This window comes from Scyliorhinus torazame, chromosome 2 (assembly GCF_047496885.1).
Source record: "Scyliorhinus torazame isolate Kashiwa2021f chromosome 2, sScyTor2.1, whole genome shotgun sequence".
NCBI lineage: Eukaryota > Metazoa > Chordata > Chondrichthyes > Carcharhiniformes > Scyliorhinidae > Scyliorhinus > Scyliorhinus torazame.
The window spans coordinates 289,119,865-289,141,393 of NC_092708.1; the positions used below are offsets into that span (position 1 = coordinate 289,119,865).

The window sequence follows — 21,529 nt, forward strand, 5'->3', positions numbered from 1 at the left end:
CCTGCTCGCCGTCCCTCCCACTCTCACCTCTCCCGCTCGCCTTCTCTCGTCCCTCCCTCTCGCCGTCCCTCCCGCTCGCCGTCCCTCCCGCTCGCCGTCCCTCCCGCTCGCCGACCCTCCCACTCTCACCCTTCCCGCTCGCTGACCCTCCCACTCGCACCCCTCTCGCTCGCCGTCCCTGCCACACACACCATCCCTCCCGCTCGCCGTCCGTCCCGCTCGCCGTCCGTCCCGCTCGCCGTCCGTCCCCTCGCCGTCCCTCCCGCTCGTCGTCCCTCCCGCTCGCCGTCCCTCCCGCTCTCCATCCCTCCCGCCCACTGTTCTCCCGCTCTCCATCCCTCCCGCTCGCCGTCCCTCTCTCTCGCCGTCCCTCTCTCTCGCCGTCTCTCTTGCTCACCGTCCCTCTCGCTCGCCGTCCCTCCCGCTCGCCGTCCCTCCCGCTCACTGTTCTCCCGCTCGCCGTCCCTCCAGCTCGCCGTCCCTCCAGCTCGCCGTCCCTCCCGCTCGCCGTCCCTCCCGCTCACTGTTCTCCCGCTCGCCGTCCCTCCCGCTCACCGTCCCTCCCGCTCACCGTCCCACCCGCTCGCCGTCCCTCTCGCTCGCCGTCCCCCTCACTCGTCGTCCCTCCCGCTCGCAGTCCCTCCCGCTCGCCGTCACTCCCGCTCGCCGTCCCTCCCGCTCGCCGTCCCTCCCGCTCGCCGTCCCTCCCGCTCGCCGTCCCTCCCGCTCGCCGTCCCTCCCGCTCGCCGTCCCTGTCGCTCGCCGTCCCTCCCGTACGCCGTCCCTCCCGCTCACCGTCCCTCCCGCTCGCCGTCCCTCCCGCTCGCCGTCCCTCCCGCTCTCACCCCTCACGCTCGCATCCCTCACGCTCGCCGTCCCTCCCGCTCGCCGTCCCTCCCGCTCGCCGTCCCTCTCGCCCGGGATCCCTCTCGCTCGCCGTCCCTCTCGCTCGCCGTCCCTCTCGCTCGCCGTCCCTCCCGCTCGCCGTCCCTCCCGCTCGCCGTCCCTCCCGCTCGCCGTCCCTCCCGCTCGCCGTCCCTCCCGCTAGCCGTCCCTCCCACTCTCACCCCTCCCGCTCGCCTTCTCTCACCCCTCCCGCTCGCCGTCCCTCCCGCTCGCCGTCACACCCGCTCGCCGTCCCTCCCGCTCGCCGTCCCTCCCGCTCGCCGACCCTCCCACTCTCACCCTTCCCGCTCGCTGACCCTCCCACTCGCACCCCTCTCGCTCGCCGTCCCTGCCACACACACCATCCCTCCCGCTCGCCGTCCGTCCCGCTCGCTGTCCGTCCCGCTCGCCGTCCGTCCCGCTCGCCGTCCGTCCAGCTCTCCGTCCGTCCCCTCGCCGTCCCTCCCGCTCGCCGTCCCTCCCGCTCACCTACCCTCCCGCTCGCCGTCCCTCCCGCTCGCCGTCCCTCCCGCTCGCCGTCCCTCCCGCTCGCCGTCCCTCCCGCTCGCCGCCGCCCTCGCTCGTCGTCCCTCCCGCTCGCCGTCCCTCCCGCTCGCCGACCCTCCCGCTCGCCGGCCCTCTCGCTCGCCGGCCCTCTCGCTCGCCGGCCCTCTCGCTCGCCGGCCCTCTCGCTCGCCGGCCCTCTCGCTCGCCGGCCCTCTCGCTCGCCGGCCCTCTCGCTCGCCGTCCCTCTCGCTCGCCGTCCCTCTCGCTCGCCGTCCCTCTCGCTCGCCGTCCCTCTCGCTCGCCGTCCCTCCCGCTCGCCGTCCCTCCCGCTCGCCGTCCCTCCCGCTCGCCGACCCTCTCGCCGTCTCTCTCGCTCACCGTCCCTCCCGTTCCCCTTCCCTCCCGCTCGCCGTGCCTCCCGCTCGCCGTCCCTCCCGCTCACTGTTCTCCCGCTCGCCGTCCCTCCCGCTCACTGTTCTCCCGCTCGCCGTCCCTCCCGCTCGCCGTCCCTCCCGCTCGCCGTCCCTCCCGCTCGCCGTCCCTCCCGCTCGTCGTCCCTCCCGCTCGCCGTCCCTCTCGCTCGCCGTCCCACCCGTTCCCCTTCCCTCCCGCTCGCCGTCTCCGCTCGCCATCCCTCCCGCTCACTGTTCTCCCGCTCACCGTCCCTCCTGCTCGCCGTCCCTCCCGCTCACTGTTCTCCCGCTCGCCGTCCCTCCCGCTCACCGTCCCTCCCGCTCGCCGTCCCTCCCGCTCGCCGTCCCTCCCGCTCGCCGTCCCTCCCGCTCGCCGTCCCGCTTACTCGTCGTCCCTCCCGCTCGCCGTCGCTCCCGCTCGCGGTCCCTCCCGCTCGCCGTCCCTCCCGCTCACCGTCCCTCCTGCTCTCACCCCTCCCGCTCGCACTCCTCCCGCTTGCCCTCCCTGCCACTCTCACTCCTCTCGCTCGCCGTCCCTCCCGCTCGCTGTCCCTCCCACTCTCACCCCTCCTGCTCGCCGTCCCTCTCGCTCGCCGTCCCTCTCGCTCGCCGTCCGTCTCGCTCGCCGTCCCTCTCGCTCGCCGTCCCTCTCGCTCGCCGTCCCTCTCGCTCGCCGTCCCTCTCGCTCGCCGTCCCTCTCGCTCGCCGTCCCTCTCGCTCGCCGTCCCTCTCGCTCGCCGTCCCTCTCGCTCGCCGTCCCTCTCGCTCGCCGTCCCTCTCGCTCGCCGTCCCTCCCGCTCGCCGTCTCTCCCGCCCACTGTTCTCCCGCTGTCCATCCCTCCCGCTCTCACCCTTCACGCTCGCCGTCCCTCCCGTTCGCCTTCCCTCCCGCTCGCCGTCTCTCCCGCCCACTGTTCTCCCGCTCTCCATCCCTCCCGCCCACTGTTCTCCCGCTCTCCATCCCTCCCGCTTTCACCCTTCACGCTCGCCGTCCCTCCCGCTCGCCGTCCCTCTCTCTCGCCGTCCCTCTCTCTCGCCGTCTCTCTTGCTCACCGTCCCTCTCGCTCGCCGTCCCTCCCGTACCCCTTCCCTCCCGCTCGCCGTCCCTCCCGCTCGCCGTCCCTCCCGCTCACTGTTCTCCCGCTCGCCGTCCCTCCAGCTCGCCGTCCCTCCCGCTCGCCGTCCCTCCCGCTCGCCGTCCCTCCCGCTCGCCGTCCCTCCCGCTCGCCGTCCCTCCCGCTCGCCGTCCCTCCCGCTCGCCGTCCCTCCCGCTCGCCGTCCCTCCCGCTCGCCGTCCGTCCCGCTCGCCGTCCGTCCCGCTCGCCGTCCGTCCCGCTCGCCGTCCCTCCGACTCTCACCCCTCCCGCTCGCTGTTTCTCCCACTCGCCTTCCCTCCCACTCGCCTTCCCTCCCACTCGCCTTCCCTCCCGCTCTCCGTCCCTCCTGCTCTCCGTCCCTCTCGCTCGCCGACCCTCCCACTCTCACCCTCTCGCTCGCCGACCCTCCCACTCTCACCCCTCTCGCTCCCCGTCCCTGCCACACACACACTCCCTCCCGCTCGCCGTCCCGCCCTCTCGCCGTCCCTCCCTCTCGCTGTCCCTCCCTCTCGCCGTCCCTCCCTCTCGCCGTCCCTCCCGCTCGCCGTCCCTCCCGCTCGCCGTCCCTCCCGCTAGCCGTCCCTCCCTCTCGCCGTCCCTCCCTCTCTCATTCCTCCCGTTCGCCATCCCTCTCGCTCGCCGTCCGTCCCTCCCGCTCGCCGTCACTCCCGCTCGCCGTCACTCCCGCTCGCCGTCCCTCTCGCTCGCCGTCACTCCCGCTCGCCGGCCCTCCCGCTCGCCGTCCCACCCACTTTCACCCCTCCCGCTCGCCGTCCCTCCCGCTCGCCGTCCCTCCCGCTCGCCGTCCCTCCCACTCGCTGTCTCTCCCGCTCACCGTCCCACGCACTGGCCGTCCATCCTGCTCGCCGTCCCTCCCACTCTCACCCCTCCCGCTCGCCTTCTCTCACCCCTCCCGCTCGCCGTCCCTCCCGCTCGCCGTCCCTCCCGCTCGCCGTCACTCCCGCTCGCCGTCCCTCCCGCTCGCCGTCCCTCCCGCTCGCCGACCCTCCCACTCTCACCCTTCCCGCTCGCTGACCCTCCCACTCGCACCCCTCTCGCTCGCCGTCCCTGCCACACACACCATCCCTCCCGCTCGCCGTCCGTCCCGCTCGCTGTCCGTCCCGCTCGCCGTCCGTCCCGCTCTCCGTCCGTCCCCTCGCCGTCCCTCCCGCTCGCCGTCCCTCCCGCTCGCCGTCCCTCCCGCTCACCTACCCTCCCGCTCGCCGTCCCTCCCGCTCGCCGTCCCTCCCGCTCGCCGTCCCTCCCGCTCGCCGTCCCTCCCGCTCGCCGTCCCTCCCGCTCGCCGTCCCTCCCGCTCGTCGTCCCTCCCGCTCGCCGTCCCTCCCGCTCGCCGACCCTCCCGCTCGCCGGCCCTCTCGCTCGCCGGCCCTCTCGCTCGCCGGCCCTCTCGCTCGCCGGCCCTCTCGCTCGCCGGCCCTTTCGCTCGCCGGCCCTCTCGCTCGCCGTCCCTCTCGCTCGCCGTCCCTCTCGCTCGCCGTCCCTCTCGCTCGCCGTCCCTCCCGCTCGCCGTCCCTCCCGCTCGCCGTCCCTCCCGCTCGCCGTCCCTCCCGCTCGCCGACCCTCTCGCCGTCTCTCTCGCTCACCGTCCCTCTCGCTCGCCGTCCCTCCCGTTCCCCTTCCCTCCCGCTCGCCGTGCCTCCCGCTCGCCGTCCCTCCCGCTCACTGTTCTCCCGCTCGCCGTCCCTCCCGCTCACTGTTCTCCCGCTCGCCGTCCCTCCCGCTCGCCGTCCCTCCCGCTCGCCGTCCCTCCCGCTCGTCGTCCCTCCCGCTCGCCGTCCCTCTCGCTCGCCGTCCCACCCGTTCCCCTTCCCTCCCGCTCGCCGTCTCCGCTCGCCATCCCTCCCGCTCACTGTTCTCCCGCTCACCGTCCCTCCTGCTCGCCGTCCCTCCCGCTCACTGTTCTCCCGCTCGCCGTCCCTCCCGCTCACCGTCCCTCCCGCTCGCCGTCCCTCCCGCTCGCCGTCCCTCCCGCTCGCCGTCCCTCCCGCTCGCCGTCCCGCCCTCTCGCCGTCCCTCCCTCTCGCCGTCCCTCCCTCTCGCCGTCCCTCCCTCTCGCCGTCCCTCCCGCTCGCCGTCCCTCCCGCTCGCCGTCCCTCCCGCTCGCCGTCCCTCCCGCTAGCCGTCCCTCCCTCTCTCATCCCTCCCGTTCGCCATCCCTCTCGCTCGCCGTCCGTCCCTCCCACTCGCCGTAACTCCCGCTCGCCGTCACTCCCGCTCGCCGTCCCTCCCGCTCGCCGTCCCTCCCGCTCGCCGTCACTCCCGCTCGCCGGCCCTCCCGCTCGCCGTCCCACCCACTTTCACCCCTCCCGCTCGCCGTCCCTCCCGCTCGCCGTCCCTCCCACTCGCTGTCTCTCCCGCTCACCGTCCCTCGCACTGGCCGTCCGTCCTGCTCGCCGTCCCTCCCACTCTCACCCCTCCCGCTCGCCTTCTCTCACCCCTCCCGCTCGCCGTCCCTCCCGCTCGCCGTCACTCCCGCTCGCCGTCCCTCCCGCTCGCCGTCCCTCTCGCTCGCCGACCCTCCCACTCTCACCCTTCCCGCTCGCTGACCCTCCCACTCGCACCCCTCTCGCTCGCCGTCCCTGCCACACACACCATCCCTCCCGCTCGCCGTCCGTCCCGCTCGCTGTCCGTCCCGCTCGCCGTCCGTCCCGCTCTCCGTCCGTCCCCTCGCCGTCCCTCCCGCTCGCCGTCCCTCCCGCTCGCCGTCCCTCCCGCTCACCTACCCTCCCGCTCGCCGTCCCTCCCGCTCGCCGTCCCTCCCGCTCGCCGTCCCTCCCGCTCGCCGTCCCTCCCGCTCGCCGTCCCTCCCGCTCGCCGCCGCCCTCGCTCGTCGTCCCTCCCGCTCGCCGTCCCTCCCGCTCGCCGACCCTCCCGCTCGCCGGCCCTCTCGCTCGCCGGCCCTCTCGCTGGCCGGCCCTCTCGCTCGCCGGCCCTCTCGCTCGCCGTCCCTCTCGCTCGCCGTCCCTCTCGCTCGCCGTCCCTCTCGCTCGCCGTCCCTCTCGCTCGCCGTCCCTCCCGCTCGCCGTCCCTCCCGCTCGCCGACCCTCTCGCCGTCTCTCTCGCTCACCGTCCCTCTCGCTCGCCGTCCCTCCCGTTCCCCTTCCCTCCCGCTCGCCGTGCCTCCCGCTCGCCGTCCCTCCCGCTCACTGTTCTCCCGCTCGCCGTCCCTCCCGCTCGCCGTCCCTCCCGCTCGCCGTCCCTCCCGCTCGTCGTCCCTCCCGCTCGCCGTCCCTCTCGCTCGCCGTCCCACCCGTTCCCCTTCCCTCCCGCTCGCCGTCTCCGCTCGCCATCCCTCCCGCTCACTGTTCTCCCGCTCACCGTCCCTCCTGCTCGCCGTCCCTCCCGCTCACTGTTCTCCCGCTCGCCGTCCCTCCCGCTCACCGTCCCTCCCGCTCGCCGTCCCTCCCGCTCGCCGTCCCTCCCGCTCGCCGTCCCTCCCGCTCGCCGTCCCTCCCGCTCGCCGTCCCGCTTACTCGTCGTCCCTCCCGCTCGCCGTCGCTCCCGCTCGCCGTCCCTCCCGCTCGCCGTCCCTCCCGCTCGCCGTCCCTCCTGCTCTCACCCCCCCGCTCGCACTCCTCCCGCTTGCCCTCCCTGCCACTCTCACTCCTCTCGCTCGCCGTCCCTCCCGCTCGCTGTCCCTCCCACTCTCACCCCTCCTGCTCGCCGTCCCTCTCGCTCGCCGTCCCTCTCGCTCGCCGTCCGTCTCGCTCGCTGTCCCTCTCGCTCGCCGTCCCTCTCGCTCGCCGTCCCTCTCGCTCGCCGTCCCTCTCGCTCGCCGTCCCTCTCGCTCGCCGTCCCTCTCGCTCGCCGTCCCTCCCGCTCGCCGTCTCTCCCGCCCACTGTTCTCCCGCTGTCCATCCCTCCCGCTCTCACCCTTCACGCTCGCCGTCCCTCCCGTTCGCCTTCCCTCCCGCTCGCCGTCTCTCCCGCCCACTGTTCTCCCGCTCTCCATCCCTCCCGCCCACTGTTCTCCCGCTCTCCATCCCTCCCGCTTTCACCCTTCACGCTCGCCGTCCCTCCCGCTCGCCGTCCCTCTCTCTCGCCGTCCCTCTCTCTCGCCGTCTCTCTTGCTCACCGTCCCTCTCGCTCGCCGTCCCTCCCGTACCCCTTCCCTCCCGCTCGCCGGCCCTCTCGCTCGCCGGCCCTCTCGCTCGCCGGCCCTCTCCCTCGCCGGCCCTCTCGCTCGCCGTCCCTCTCGCTCGCCGTCCCTCCCGCTCGCCGTCCCTCCCGCTCGCCGTCCCTCCCGCTCGCCGACCCTCTCGCTCGCCGACCCTCTCGCCGTCTCTCTCGCTCACCGTCCCTCTCGCTCGCCGTCCCTCCCGTTCCCCTTCCCTCCCGCTCGCCGTGCCTCCCGCTCGCCGTCCGTCCCGCTCACTGTTCTCCCGCTCGCCGTCCCTCCCGCTCACTGTTCTCCCGCTCGCCGTCCCTCCCGCTCGCCGTCCCTCCCGCTCGCCGTCCCTCCCGCTCGTCGTCCCTCCCGCTCGCCGTCCCTCTCGCTCGCCGTCCCACCCGTTCCCCTTCCCTCCCGCTCGCCGTCTCCGCTCGCCGTCTCCGCTCGCCATCCCTCCCGCTCACTGTTCTCCCGCTCACCGTCCCTCCTGCTCGCCGTCCCTCCCGCTCACTGTTCTCCCGCTCGCCGTCCCTCCAGCTCGCCGTCCCTCCCGCTCGCCGTCCCTCCCGCTCGCCGTCCCTCCCGCTCGCCGTCCCTCCCGCTCGCCGTCCCTCCCGCTCGCCGTCCCTCCCGCTCGCCGTCCCTCCCGCTCGCCGTCCCTCCCGCTCGCCGTCCCTCCCGCTCGCCGTCCGTCCCGCTCGCCGTCCGTCCCGCTCGCCGTCCGTCCCGCTCGCCGTCCGTCCCGCTCGCCGTCCGTCCCGCTCGCCGTCCCTCCGACTCTCACCCCTCCCGCTCGCTGTTTCTCCCACTCGCCTTCCCTCCCACTCGCCTTCCCTCCCACTCGCCTTCCCTCCCGCTCTCCGTCCCTCCTGCTCTCCGTCCCTCTCGCTCGCCGACCCTCCCACTCTCACCCTCTCGCTCGCCGACCCTCCCACTCTCACCCCTCTCGCTCCCCGTCCCTGCCACACACACACTCCCTCCCGCTCGCCGTCCCGCCCTCTCGCCGTCCCTCCCTCTCGCCGTCCCTCCCTCTCGCCGTCCCTCCCTCTCGCCGTCCCTCCCGCTCGCCGTCCCTCCCGCTCGCCGTCCCTCCCGCTCGCCGTTCTCCCGCTCGCCGTCCCTCCCGCTCGCCGTCCCTCCCGCTCGCCGTCCCTCCCGCTCGCCGTCCCTCCCGCTCGCCGTCCCTCCCGCTCGCCGTCCCTCCCGCTCGCCGTCCCTCCCGCTCGCCGTCCTTCCCTCTCGCAGTCCCTCCCGCTCGCCGTCCCTCCCGCTCGCCGACCCTCCCATTCGCCGTCCCTCCCTCTCGCCGTCCGGCCCGCTCGCCGTCCGTCCCGCTCGCCGTCCGTCCCGCTCGCCGTCCCTCCGACTCTCACCCCTCCCGCTCGCTGTTTCTCCCACTCGCCTTCCCTCCCACTCGCCTTCCCTCCCACTCGCCTTCCCTCCCGCTCTCCGTCCCTCTCGCTCGCCGACCCTCCCACTCTCACCCCTCCCGCTCGCCGACCCTCCCACTCTCACCCCTCCCGCTCTCCGTCCCACCTGCTCTCCGTCCCTCCCGCTCGCCGTCCCTCCCGCTCGCCGTCCCTCTGGATACATTTCCTCACCCGCCCGCACACCACCTCATCCGCTAACAGTCCGACATCTAATCTCCAATGCGCGCGTTGGCCACCCTCCTTGCTCACCTGTATGTCTACCCGGTGCGGGGCATGATCCGAGACCGTGATCGCTGAATACTGTGTGTCCACTACCCCGTCAGTAAAGCCCTGTTGAAGATGAAAAAGTCGGTCCGGGAGTACCCTTTATGCATGTGTGAGTAGAAAGAAAACTGTTTCACTCTCGGTCAGCAAACCTCCATGGGTCCACTCCCCCCATCTGCTCTTTCAACCCCTTTAGCTCCTTTGCCATTGCTGGCACCCTGCCTGTCCTTGAGCTCGACCGGTCTAGCCTTGGGTCAATGACTGTGTTGAAGTCTCTTCCCCCCCCCCCCCCCCCCCCCCCCATGACCAACTTCTGCGAGTCCAGGTCCGGGATCTTCCCCAACATCCTCCTAGTAAACTCCACATCATCCCAGTTTGGCGTGTAAACATTCACTCGTACCACCGGCAGCCCTTCCAACTTCCAACTAACCATGATGTACCGACCTCCCACATCTGCAACTATTCTTCCCGCCTCGAATGACACTTGCTTCTTAAACAGAATCGCGATCCCTCTAGTCTTCGAGTCCAGCCCCGAATGAAATACCTGCCCGACCCATCCCTTCCTTAGTCTAGTCTGCTCGATTACCCTAAGATGCGTCTCCTGTAACATTGCCATGTCCCCCTTCAATCCCCTCAAGTGCGCGAACATGTGTGCCCTCTTAACCGGCCCATTTAACCCTCTAACGTTCCACCCCCCCCCCCCCCCAACCCACTGCGCTTTCGTGAGCCAGCCCGCCCAGCTACCTTGGTACCTCCATCGCCCATGGTGCCAAACATTTACCCACCTACTGTTTTCCCCCCCGCTCAGAGACACATATGCAAGAGAAAACATTCCCAGTCCAGTCCAGTTAACCGAAAGAAACAAAAAGAAACGAAATGCCCCACATCGAAAATTCACACTTCCATCCCCCACCAGTGCAATGCAAACTTTAACTTACAAATATACGCAGCGGCTCCAGGATCGATACAGAAGGCGTTACAAATGTAGTGCAAAAACAAGAGTATATTTAACGTGAAGACTGCAGCAAAGTTCAAACACCCCAGTCCCCTGCCAGCCCTTTCCTTCTGGCGAAGTCCATCGCTTCCTAGGGCGACTCAAAATAGAAGTGTTGCTCCTCATAGGTGACCCAAAGACGGGCCGGATACAGCAGTCCAAACTTCACCTTCTTCTTGAAAAGGGTCGACTTTACTTGGTTGAGCCCCGCTCTTCTCCTGACTACGTTCGCGCTCAGGTCTTGGTAAATGTGCAGGATGCTGTTTTCCCAGTTACAGCTCCGTGTCTGCCTGGCCCACCGTAAAATACTCTCCTTGTCCTGGTACCCGTGCAATCCCACCACCATCACCCTCGGGGGGTCACCTACACGTGGCTTCTTCTCTAATATTCTGTGCGCCCTGTCCACCTCCAAGGGTCGGGTAAACATCTCATCCCCATTAGCTTCTTGAACATACCTGCTATATATGCCCCTGCATCCGGTCCTGCTGACCCCTCCGGGAGACCAATGATCCTCATGTTCTGCCGGCGGGACCTATTCTCTATATCCTCCACCTTCCCCTGGAGCCTTTTCTGCTGGTCTCTCAGCATCCCCACCTGCACCTCCATTGCTGCTTGGTGTTCCTCATGCTCGGTCAGTGTCTTCTCCACTTTCTGGATCGCCCGATCTTGAACGTCCAATCTCTGTTCCAGCCGAGCAATCGATTCCCTAATCGGGTCCAAGCATTCCTGTTTCTGCTTGGCGAAGCCCTCCTGTATAAACTTGATCAACTGCTCCGTCGACCACTGGGTCGTCGAGCCAGAACTCCGCTCGTCTGCAATGCTATTTCCCGCTGCAGCTTCAACCCAGGCCTTCTCTGTTCGCCTATTTCTCCCTTTGCGAGCACTCCTGGTCCGCCTCTCCGTGCACTGGTGTGGGATCCTCCTCATGGTCACGCCCACTATCGATTTTTCAAGTAAAATCTGAGAAAAAATGGGGGAAAAGGTCCAAAGGTCCGTCCCGAGCGGGAGCTACCTACTCCTTCTTGGCCGCCACTTGAAGTCGTCAATTATTTTTTTGAATGTGCTGTTGTACAAGGTTGTTCATTTAAGTTTGTTTTTCCATTGCCTAGGCCATTGTCTTTGTTGTTGGAGGTGGAAATTATATTGAATATCAGAACCTTGTTGATTATACAAAGGTAAGATGACATTTAATATTGGAAAATACACAATATATTCAAATAAAACAAGGCAGAAAATTGGTGAAACTGACTGTCATTAAGAGACAATCTATGTCCAGCGAAGGTTGCACTGAATTGGAGGGAAACCAACATAGTATGTTCAGAACTCCCAAGGAACATAATACTTACCTTAAAGTCAGAGATTGGGAGTTTGGAGCGGGCCTTTGGGTTTCTATGCATGCACCAGCCAAAGAATGGCAGCAAACACACAGTGATCCCTCCCTGTGCAGAAGACAAATATTAGTGTACAAGTTAGATATTGTAAATTGTACTTTCTTTACAAATTTATGTGTCTCTGTAAAGGTTGGGGTGAAGGTATAGACAAATTTGAATAATTAACTGTGATTGTATTGAAATATTTGCAACCTTTTTGTCTCGTGTAATATAGTTCATTTTTCTTGCTTAACAAATGTATTATTTGTGTTAAAAGTGCACTAGCAGAATCTTGGGAATGCTGGTAATTGGCCTTCATGGTTTCTAAAAAATCAGTTAGGATCTATCAAGCCAAGTTGCACTCTGAGATCTGACTTATCCAGTATAAACATCAGCTGGGATTGTAATGAGTAACTGTTTCAAGAAAGGTAATGAAACAAACTACCTACAGACTGATTTGGCTTTTGATGTCAGTTGCAAAATAAACATTCAACACAAAAATTCAATACCTTTATATAGTAACCCAGCCTGCATAGTTTCAAAAGGTGCATATTCTGCATGACTGACTTGCTTGACTATTTTGAGGAATCATAGAAATGTTCGAAGTCTTACAACACCAGGTTAAAGTCCAACAGGTTTGTTTCGATGTCACTAGCTTTTGGAGCGCTGCTCCTTCCTCAGGTGAATGAAGAGGTCTGTTCCAGAAACACATATATAGACAAATTCAAAGATGCCAAACAATGCTTGGAATGCGAGCATTAGCAAGTGATTAAATCTTTACAGATCCAGAGATGGGGTAACCCCAGGTTAAAGAGGTGTGAATTGTACCAAGCCAGGACAGTTGGTCGGATTTCGCAGGCCAGATGGTGGGGGATGAACGTAATGCGACATGAATCCCAGGTCCCGGTTCGCGCTCATGTGTGCGGAACTTGGCTATAAGTTTCTGCTCGGCGATTCTGCGTTGTCGCGGGTCCTGAAGGCCGCCTTGGAGAACGCTTACCCGGAGATCAGAGGCTGAATGCCCTTGACTGCTGAAGTGTTCCCCGACTGGAAGGGAACATTCCTGCCTGGTGATTGTTGCGCGATGTCCGTTCATTCGTTGTCGCAGCGTCTGCAAACTTCCAACGCCGGCATCTCCACATCATAGAAATGTTCAGCACAGAAGGAGGCCATTCGGCCCATCATGTCCATGCCAGTCTGAGGACACCCAGGTGCCCTTTCTAATCCCACCTTCCTGCACCCGATCTCTCGCCCTGTAGCTTAGAGCAGTTACTTAAAGTGCAGATCCAGGTACTTTTTAAAAGAGTTTAGGGGCTCTGCCTCACTACCAACTCGGGCAGCGAATTCCAGACTCCCACTACCCCCTGCGTAAAAAGGTTTTCCCCTCATGTCCCCTCTACACCTTCTGCCACTTATCTTGAATCTATGACCCGGTTCTCGAATTCTCCACCAATTGAAACAATTGTATCCTGTCCACCCTGTCTCTTTCCCTCATAATTTTGTAAACTTCAATTAAGTCACCCCTCAGCTTTCGTTGTTCCAAGGAAAATAACCCAAACCTATCCAATCTCTCCTCGTAGCCACACTTTCCTAGCCCTGGCAACATTCTTGTAAACCTCCTTTGTACTATCTTCAGAGCAATAACCTCCTTCCTGTCAAGTGGCGACCAGAACTGCACACAATATTCCAGTTGTGGCCTCACCAATTTTTTATATAATTATACCCTTACTTTTATAATCTGTACCTCTGGCAATGAAGGAGAGCATTCCATATGCTTTCTTCACAACCTTGTCTACTTTCACAGCTGTCTTTAGGGACCTGTGTACCCGAACGCCAAGATCTCTCACTTCATCTACCCCTCTTAGTATATTCCCATTTATTGTGTACTCCCTACAATTGTTTAACCTCCCTAAATGCATGACCTCACATTTCTCTGTGCTAAATTCCATCTACTACTTTATCGCCCACTCCACCAATCCATATATATCATTTTGAAGATTTTGGCTACCCTCTTCACTAGCCACCACTCAACCAATCTTTGTGTCATCTTCAAATTTCCCAATCATATTCCCCACATTCACATCCAAATCGTTAATATATAACATAAACAGTATGGGCCCCAACACCAAGTCCTGTAGAACACCACTTGAAACAACTTTCCAATTGCAAGGGCAGCGATCAACTTTGTTTCCTGTTTCTTAGCCAATTTTTCATCCAGTTTGCTACATTGCCCTGCATCCCATGGGCTTTCACTTTTTAGGCCAAATGTGGGACTTTGTCAAAAGCCTTGCTAAAATCTATGTACGCCACTTCCACTACACTACTTTCATCAACCCTTCTTGTCACTTTCCCAAAGAATTCAATCAAATTTGTGAGGCAAGATTTTCCTTCTACAAATTCATGCAGAATATCCATGCCTTTGCATGTGACAGTTATCCTATCTCTCAGGACTGACTCTACTAATTTGCCCACCACTGACGTAAGACTAATTGGCCTATAATTGTTTGGCATTTCCTTTGATCCCTTCTTAAACAATGGTACCATGTTTGCATTTCTCCAGTCCTCGGGTACTTCCCCTGTATTTTTTTTATTCGTTCATGGGACAAATGGCACCGCAGGCTGTGCCAGCATTCATTGCCCATCCCGAATGCCCATGACGGGTTAATTAAGAGTCAACCATATTGCTCTGGGTCTGGAGTCACATGCAGGCCAGACCAAGTAAGGACGGCAGATTTCCTTCCATAAAGAACATTAGTGAACCAGCTGGGCTATTCTGACAATCAACAATGCTTTCATGGTCATCATTGGACTACTTTAAATAACCGTAAGACTTTAGATTCTCATGTGCAAATAAACCTCAGCCAAGAAAAACAAGAAATATGCTTGCAACTGATATTGAAATTGACATTTTAGCATAAATGAGTCAAGATCGATTGTCAAATTTCATTCACTAGAAGATTTTGTTGATAAGTAGAACCCTATTATGAGAGATTACATTAATAACATAGCATTAATAACAGACCTGGTTGTAGACTAACAGCATTCAATTTAGCCTGAACAACTGAAAGCTTTTAACCTTAAAGATCAGTTCTTGATACATAATGCTTGTCTTAGTTGTGCTGACACCTCTTCCCATCAACATAGCAGACACAAAATAGATCAATGTGTGGAAGACCATAGAAGCAACCTGTCGCGTCCAACTTGGCAAATCATGTTTTATAAAACTTGACATCATTACCATCCTGGTTACAGTTAGCATTTCTTTTATGTTTTGCTTCCAAAAACAAGATTTTTAAAACTAAATCTATGTTTTCTGCTCTATGTCATAATTGCAATGCATTTTACAGCACAGAAACAAGCACTCAACTCAATTGGTCTCATTGGGTGTTTATGCTCCACATGAGCCTCCTCCCACCCTTCTTCATCTCACTCATAACAGCCATCATGCATTTCCTATGTGCACAGAATCACAGAAGGAGGCTCTTCGACCTATCATGTCTGCACCATCGCTCTGAATGAGCAATTCACCTAACCACCTTGCAACATCTCTCTCACTCTCTCACTCTCACTCACTCTCACACACACACACCCTTCCGGAACCCAGCACATTCTTCTTTTTCAGATAGGTGTAATTCCTTTTTGAATGCCTCTATTGAAGCTGCCTCCTCCAAATTCGCAGGCAGTGTATTTCAGACCTTAACCACTCACTGAATGAAAATGTTTTTCCTCATGTTGATTTTGCTTCTTTTGCCAATTACTTTAAATCAATCAGGGGAAGTTTCTCCCTACCTACTCTGTCCTGATCCCTCATGATTTTGAAGACCTCTATCAAATCTCCTCTTGGTCTTGTCTTCCCCAAGGAAAACAGTCCCAACTTTTGCAGCCTATTTCCATAACTGAAGTTCTCATCCAGAACCATTCTTGTCAACCTTTTAAGCACTCTCCAATGCGTTTACAACTTTCCTAAAATGTGGCGCCCTTCCTAGATGTAATTCTCCAACTGAGGCATCTTATAGTTCAATATGACCTCCTTGTTCTTGTTCACAATGGGTCTATTAAGCCTAAGATTTCTTCTTTGGCGATCACTCGCTAACGAGTATGATTGTCCACCTAAGAAACTCTGTGTCACTGGTTGTGGGTTCTGTGGGTCCTTGCGTGACTAATGAGCCTGATCTTAGTGTGGTTCATGGGTCGCCACACTACCAGAAGGATGTGGAGGCTTGAGAGAGGGTGCAGAAGAGATTTACCAGAATGTTGCCTGGTATGGAGGGCATTAGCTATGAGGAGCGGTTGAATAAACTCGGTTTGTTCTCACTGGAACGAAGGAGGTTGAGGGGAGACCTGATAGAGGTCTAAAAGATTATGAGGGGCATAGTCAGAGGCTTTTCCCCAGGGTAGAGGGGTCAATTACTAGGGGGCATAGGTTTAAGGTGAGAGGGGCAAGGTTTAGAGTAGATGTACGAGGCAAGTTTTTTACGCAGAGGGTAGTGGGTGCCTGCAACTCGCTACCGGAGGAGGTGGTGGAAGCAGGGACGATAGGGACATTTAGGGGGCATCTTGACAAATACATGAATAGGATGGGATTAGAGGGATACAGACCCAGGAAGTGTAGAAGATTGTAGTTTAGTCGGGCAGCATGGTCGGCACGGGCTTGGAGGGCCGAAGGGCCTGTTCCTGTGCTGTACATTTCTTTGTTCTTTGTTCTTTGTTTGTTAGAGCCGCATCTCCGACCACACATTTGGCAGATGTTTCTGGGAGATGGGATTTGCCCTTTGACTCGGGATCACTGGTATTCCTTTCTCAGGCTCTTTTCCGGGCCTTCTCTTGCCGTCGGGTGTTCTCAAAGGATTGTGTCCCTTCACTGAAGAGGTGCGTCCAAGTAGGTCTCTTCTGAGCAAGGGTCTCCCAGGCATTGGAGTCTATATTTCATTTCTTTTTTTTTTAATTTAGGGTACCCAATTAATTTTTTTCCAATTAAGGGACAATTTAGCGTGACCAATCTACCTACCCTGCACATTCTTGGGTTGTGGGGACAAAACCCACACAAACTCGGGGAGAATATGCAAACTCCACACGGCCAGAGCCGGGATCGAACCTGGGACCTCAGCGCGTGAGGCAGCAATGCCAAACCACTGCACCACTGTGCTGCCCTATATTGCATTTCTTGAGGTAAGTTTTCAGGGTGTCTTTAAAGTGCTTCCTTTGTCCCCTTGTTCAGGAGCCTTCCTTGAGCCTGGCGAAGAAAATTTGCTTCGACAGTCGGGGCTCCAGCATCCTAAGCACATGAACAGCCCAGCGGAATTGATTTTGAATGATCGTGGTCTCGATGCTGGTGCTTCTAGCTCCTTCGAGGACACTAATGTTAGTACATCTGTCCTCTCAGCTGATGCGGAGAATCCATCTCACACAACATTGATGGCACCTCTCCATTGCCATGCGGTGGCATCTGTATGTAGTCCAGGTTTATGAGCCATGTGGAAGAATGACTGCATTGTAAATGAGGATCTTGGTATCAGAGCAGATGTCACGGTGGTCAAAAACTCTTGTCCTTAGGCGTCCGATGGTAGCATTCATGGATTGGATACGATGTTGGATCTCCGCATCGATGTCAGCCTTAGAGGAGAGGTGGCTCCCCAAATAAGGGAAATGTTCCACAGTTGGGAGGGTTTCTTAGTAGATCTTGATGGAGGGAGAGACCGGATCTTGCCCTGAGTGGGTTGGTAAAGGACTTGAGTCTTGCTGAGGCTGAAGCTCAGACAGATTCTTCACTATGCTTCTACGAAGGTGTCAAGAATAGCTTGGAGATTCTCTTCTGAGAGAGCGGAGATGGCATTGTCATCCTCATACTGAAGTTCCACGAGCAATATCAGTGTTATTTTCTTCTTGGATTTCGACCAATTGAGGTTGAAAAGTTTTCTGCCCATCTTGTTGACTAAGTCGTTGTGAAGCTTGTTGTTGACCAGGTGAAGGATGGTGGTGATGAAGATGGAGAAAAGGATGGGTGCGATGACACATCGCTGCTTGGCTCCAGTCCTGACCTTGAAGGTTTCTGTCTTATTTCCATTGGTGAGGACTGTCGCCGACATCTTGTTGTGGTGGAGTCGGAGGATGTTGATTTTCTGCCCATTTGACTATCCCGTCTATATCTGCCTGTAACCACCCGGCCATTCTTGGTGTCATCTGCAAACTTATTGATCCTACCCCTCACTTGGTCATTTATATAAATGACAAATAGGGGACCCAGCACAGATTCCTGTGGTATGCCACTGGACACTGGCTTCCAGTCACTAAAGCAGCCATCTGTCATCACCCTCTGACTCCTACAGCTCAGCCAATTTTGAATCCACCTCATCAAGTTACCCTGTATCCCATGTGTATTTGCCTTTTTTATAAGTCTCCCACGTGGGACCTTGTTAAAGGCTTTGCTGAAATCCATGTAAACTACATCAACTGCACTACGCTCATCGACACACCTGCTCACATGCTCAAAAAATGTAATCGATATATATATAAATGCCTCAATAAAAATATAAATATTTTGAAAATTTAGTCAAATTTGTTAGGCATGACTCCCCTCTGACAAAGCCATGCTGACTATTCCTGATCAAACCTTGCCTCTCCAAGTGGAGATATATTCTCTCCTTCAGAATTTTCTCCAATAGTTTCCCTACCACTGAAGTGAGACTCACTGGTCTGCAGTTCCTAGGCTTATCTGTACAACCTTTCTTAAATAGTGGATCCACATTAGCTGTTTTCCAGTCCTCTGGCACCCCCACTGTGGCCAGAGAGGAATCAAAAATTTGGGTCAGAGCCCTGGCAATCTCCTCCCTCGCCTCCCGTAGGGATCTGTCCACTTTTGAGCCTGCCAACACCTCCAATACCTCCCTATGACAATTTGTTCACAAACCTCACAGGCACTCTCTTCCTGAGTTCCATATCTACCTCCTCATTCACTTGGTTGAAGACAGATATTAAGTATTTGTTCAACACCCTATCAGTGTCCTTTGGCTCCACCCACAGATTTCTCCCTTCGTCCCTAATGGGCCCTACTCTTTCCCTGGTTATACTCTTCCCATTGATAAACTTATGGAATATCTTGGAATTTTCCCTACTTGTACCAGCCAGAGCTTTCTCATATCCCCTCTTTGCTCTCCTAATTGCTTTCTTAAGCTCCATTCTGCACTTTCTGTATTCCACTAATGTTTCCTTTGTACTTGCTAAAAGCCTCTCTTTTCCTTCTCATCGGATCCTGAATGTCTCTGGTCATCCATGGTTCTCTGGGCTTGTTACTCCTTCCTATTACCCTGGAGGGAATGTGTTGGGCCTGTACCCTCCCCATTTCCTTTTTGAACTGCTCTTCTGTAGGTTTCCCCACAAGTAACTCTTTCCAGTCTACCTTGGCCAGATCCTGCCTTATTTTACTAAAATCCGCTCTCTCTCAGTCCAAACATTTTTTGCAACTTGTCTATTTCTTTGTACTGATTGATTCTGAAGAAACCGTGTGCAAGGTAACCTATGCCGATATTGTTTTGCAGGTAGGTTGTACCATACATGGCAGCATTAAGTAGAGGATCCTTGAATGGTTGGGGTCTGTCAAGTGCAGCAGATGCATGGGAACCACCACCTGCAAGATCCCCTCCAAGCCTCACACGATCCTGACTTGAAATTATATCATCATTGTTTTATTGTCGCTGGATCAAAACCTTCGAACTCTGTTTCTAACAGCTTTGTGGTGTACCTGCACCAGATGGACTGCAGCAGTTCAAGAAGGAAACTCACCATCACATTCTCGAGGGCAATTAGGAATGGGCAAAACATGCTGGCTAGCCAGTGACACACACATCCTTTGAACAAATTAAATACCCAACATTTCCAAACTCTAGATTCAGCACATGCAGTGTGCCTCTATGATTTTTAAGTGGTGGGTTATGTTAAACTGTACATGAGGTGTCAGCAACTGATTATGTATGCAAGGGCAAGAAGGATTTTTAGAATCTGCAATATTGGTGTGTAAGACATTCAAATATAAGGATTTTCTGAATGCGTTGTTGATGTATATATTCCATTGGTGGAATTTTATATCATCTCCTGCTCGAGCAGCAATTTTAGTATGAAGCTTTTTGAGAAACTTGCCGCACGGTCTCATTTTCGGTTGAATTCTCTGTATTACTCTCGGGAGTAAATTCATTAATTTGTTTTTATTCAGAATAAACCCGGTAAACATGTGTTATATGGCTGCAGTGAACTGTTCAATGCTGGTCAATTCCTGAAACAGGTATTTTATTTTAATTATTTGTTAAGTTGTGGCATGTGGTATTGATTAAAATAGTAGACAAATGGGAGATTTATGTAAAGGTAATTGGTTCTGAGGTTCACCTTTTTTAAAAAAAAGTCAACGATTTCTGCCATCAATGTTTAACGACGTATAGCGACAGAAAATGTGCTCAGAGATCATTCATTTCTTTTTTTTTAAATTATTTTTATTCAAATTTTTATCAAAACAATAATTTTTGCATAACCGTTCGCAACATTTAACACAACAAAATAAATGTTAACCATATATACAGAGAAAAGAACACTATTACGTAACAATCTCCCCCCCCCCCACCCCCACCCCCACCAGGATGCTGCTGCTGCTGACCTTTACTGCTCTCCTAGAAAGTCGAGGACTCCGAGAGAACCCCGTCATGGACCCCCTCAAGGCAAACTTTATTTTCCGAAGACAGAAACCCAGCCATGTCACCAATCCAGGTCTCCACACTTGGGGGCTTCGAATCCCTCCACATTAAAAGGATCCGTCTCCGGGCTACCAGGGAGGCAAAGGCCAATACATCGGCCTCTTTCGCTTCCTGAACTCCTGGATCGTCTGACACACCAAAGATCACTATCTCTGGACTCGGCACCACCCGCGTGGCCAAGATCTTGGACATTGCCACAGCAAATCACTGCCAGAATCCCTTAAGAGCCGGGCATGCCCAGAACATATGGACATGATCTGCAGGGCTTCCCGCACACCTCGCACATTTATCCTCAACCCCAAAGAGCTTGCTCATTCTGGTTGCCGTCATGTGTGCCCGGTGAGCCACCTTAAACTGGATTAAGCTAAGCCTGGCACATGAAGAAGAGGAATTGACCCTGTTTAGGGCGTCCGCCCACAGGCCCGCATCCAGCTCCCCGCCTAGCCCCTCCTCCCAATAGCCCTTAAGTTCCTTCACTGGGGTTTCCTCTGCCTCCTGAAGTTCCTGGTAGATGTCCGACACCTTCCCCTCCCCTATCCATGTGCCGGAGACCACCCTATCCTGTATCCTGTGTGGGGGTAGCAGCGGAAATGACACCACCTGTTTTTTGAGAAAGGCGCATACCAGAAGGTATCTGAAAGCATTTCCAGGGGGCAAACTGAATTTCTCTTCAAGCGCTTTCAGGCTGGGAAAGGTCCCGCCTATGAACAGGTCCCCCATCCTTTCAATGCCTCCCCTGTGCCAGCTTTGAAACCCTCCGTCTATCTTGCCCGGGACAAATCTTGCATATCGGGGTCCAAACTGAGGCTCCCTCCACCCCTCCTTTGTCTTCTCCACTGACCCCAGATCTTTAATGCCACCACCACCACCGGACTGGAGGAGTAGCGGGCCGGCGAGAATGGCAGAAGCGCCTTTACAAGTGCCCCAAGGCTGGTATCTTTGTATGAGGCCGCCTCTAACCGCTCCCACGTCGACCCCTCCCCACAATACCCATTTTCTAATCATGGCTATGTTAGCCGCCCAGATCTTGTTCAGGTGAACAAGAAGGACTTGGGGATGAAGATGGGAAGGCACTGGAAGACGAACAGAAATCTGGGGAGAACTGTCATCTTAACGAGCATGTCCCACCTTTTGCAGTCCCCCTCCACCTACTCTACCAGCCGAGATAGATTAATCTTATGGAGGGCATCCCACTTTCGAGCCACCTGTATCCCTAGGTATTGAAAGCTCTTCTCGACCATTTTCAGCGTAAGCTCTCCCAGTCTCTTTTCCTGCCCCTTAGCTTGGATCACGAACATCTCGCTTTTCTTCTCGTTTAGTTTGTACCCCGAGAAATTGCCAAAGTCCCTCAGAATCTGCATAACCTCCCCCATCCCCTCTAGTGGGTCCGAGATGTACAGGAGCAGATCGTCCGCATAAAGCGAGACCCGATGCTCCTCCCACCCCTGAACCAACCAGTTCTTTGAAGTCCGCAGCGCAATAGCCAGCGGCTCTATCGCAAGGGCGAATAATAACGAGGAGAGGGGGCACCCCTGCCTCGTCCCCCAATGGAGCCTAAAGTATTCCGACCTCAACCTGTTCGTGCCCACACTTGCCATGGGGGCCTGGTAGAGAAGCTGAACCCAACCTATGAACCCCTCACCGAATCCGAACCTTCTTAGCGCTTCCCACAGGTACTCCATTCCACCCGGTCAAAGGC

At 57.9% G+C, this 21,529-nt stretch overlaps 1 protein-coding gene across 6 annotated transcripts in view; it reads left to right on the top strand.

The window, feature by feature from the left end:
- scfd1 (sec1 family domain containing 1) overlaps positions 1 to 21,529 on the top strand; it is a 568,533-nt gene that overhangs the window by 526,508 nt on the left and 20,496 nt on the right. For 4 of the 6 annotated variants that reach the window (XM_072488067.1, XM_072488100.1, XM_072488084.1 and 1 more), the window contains one exon: positions 10,832 to 10,897. In XM_072488067.1, coding sequence (XP_072344168.1) covers positions 10,832 to 10,897 — 66 coding nt within the window. Of the gene's footprint in view, positions 1 to 10,831; positions 10,898 to 19,298; positions 19,368 to 21,529 lie in introns of all 6 variants that reach the window. The other 2 variants (XM_072488091.1, XM_072488076.1) reach the window with 1 other exon arrangement.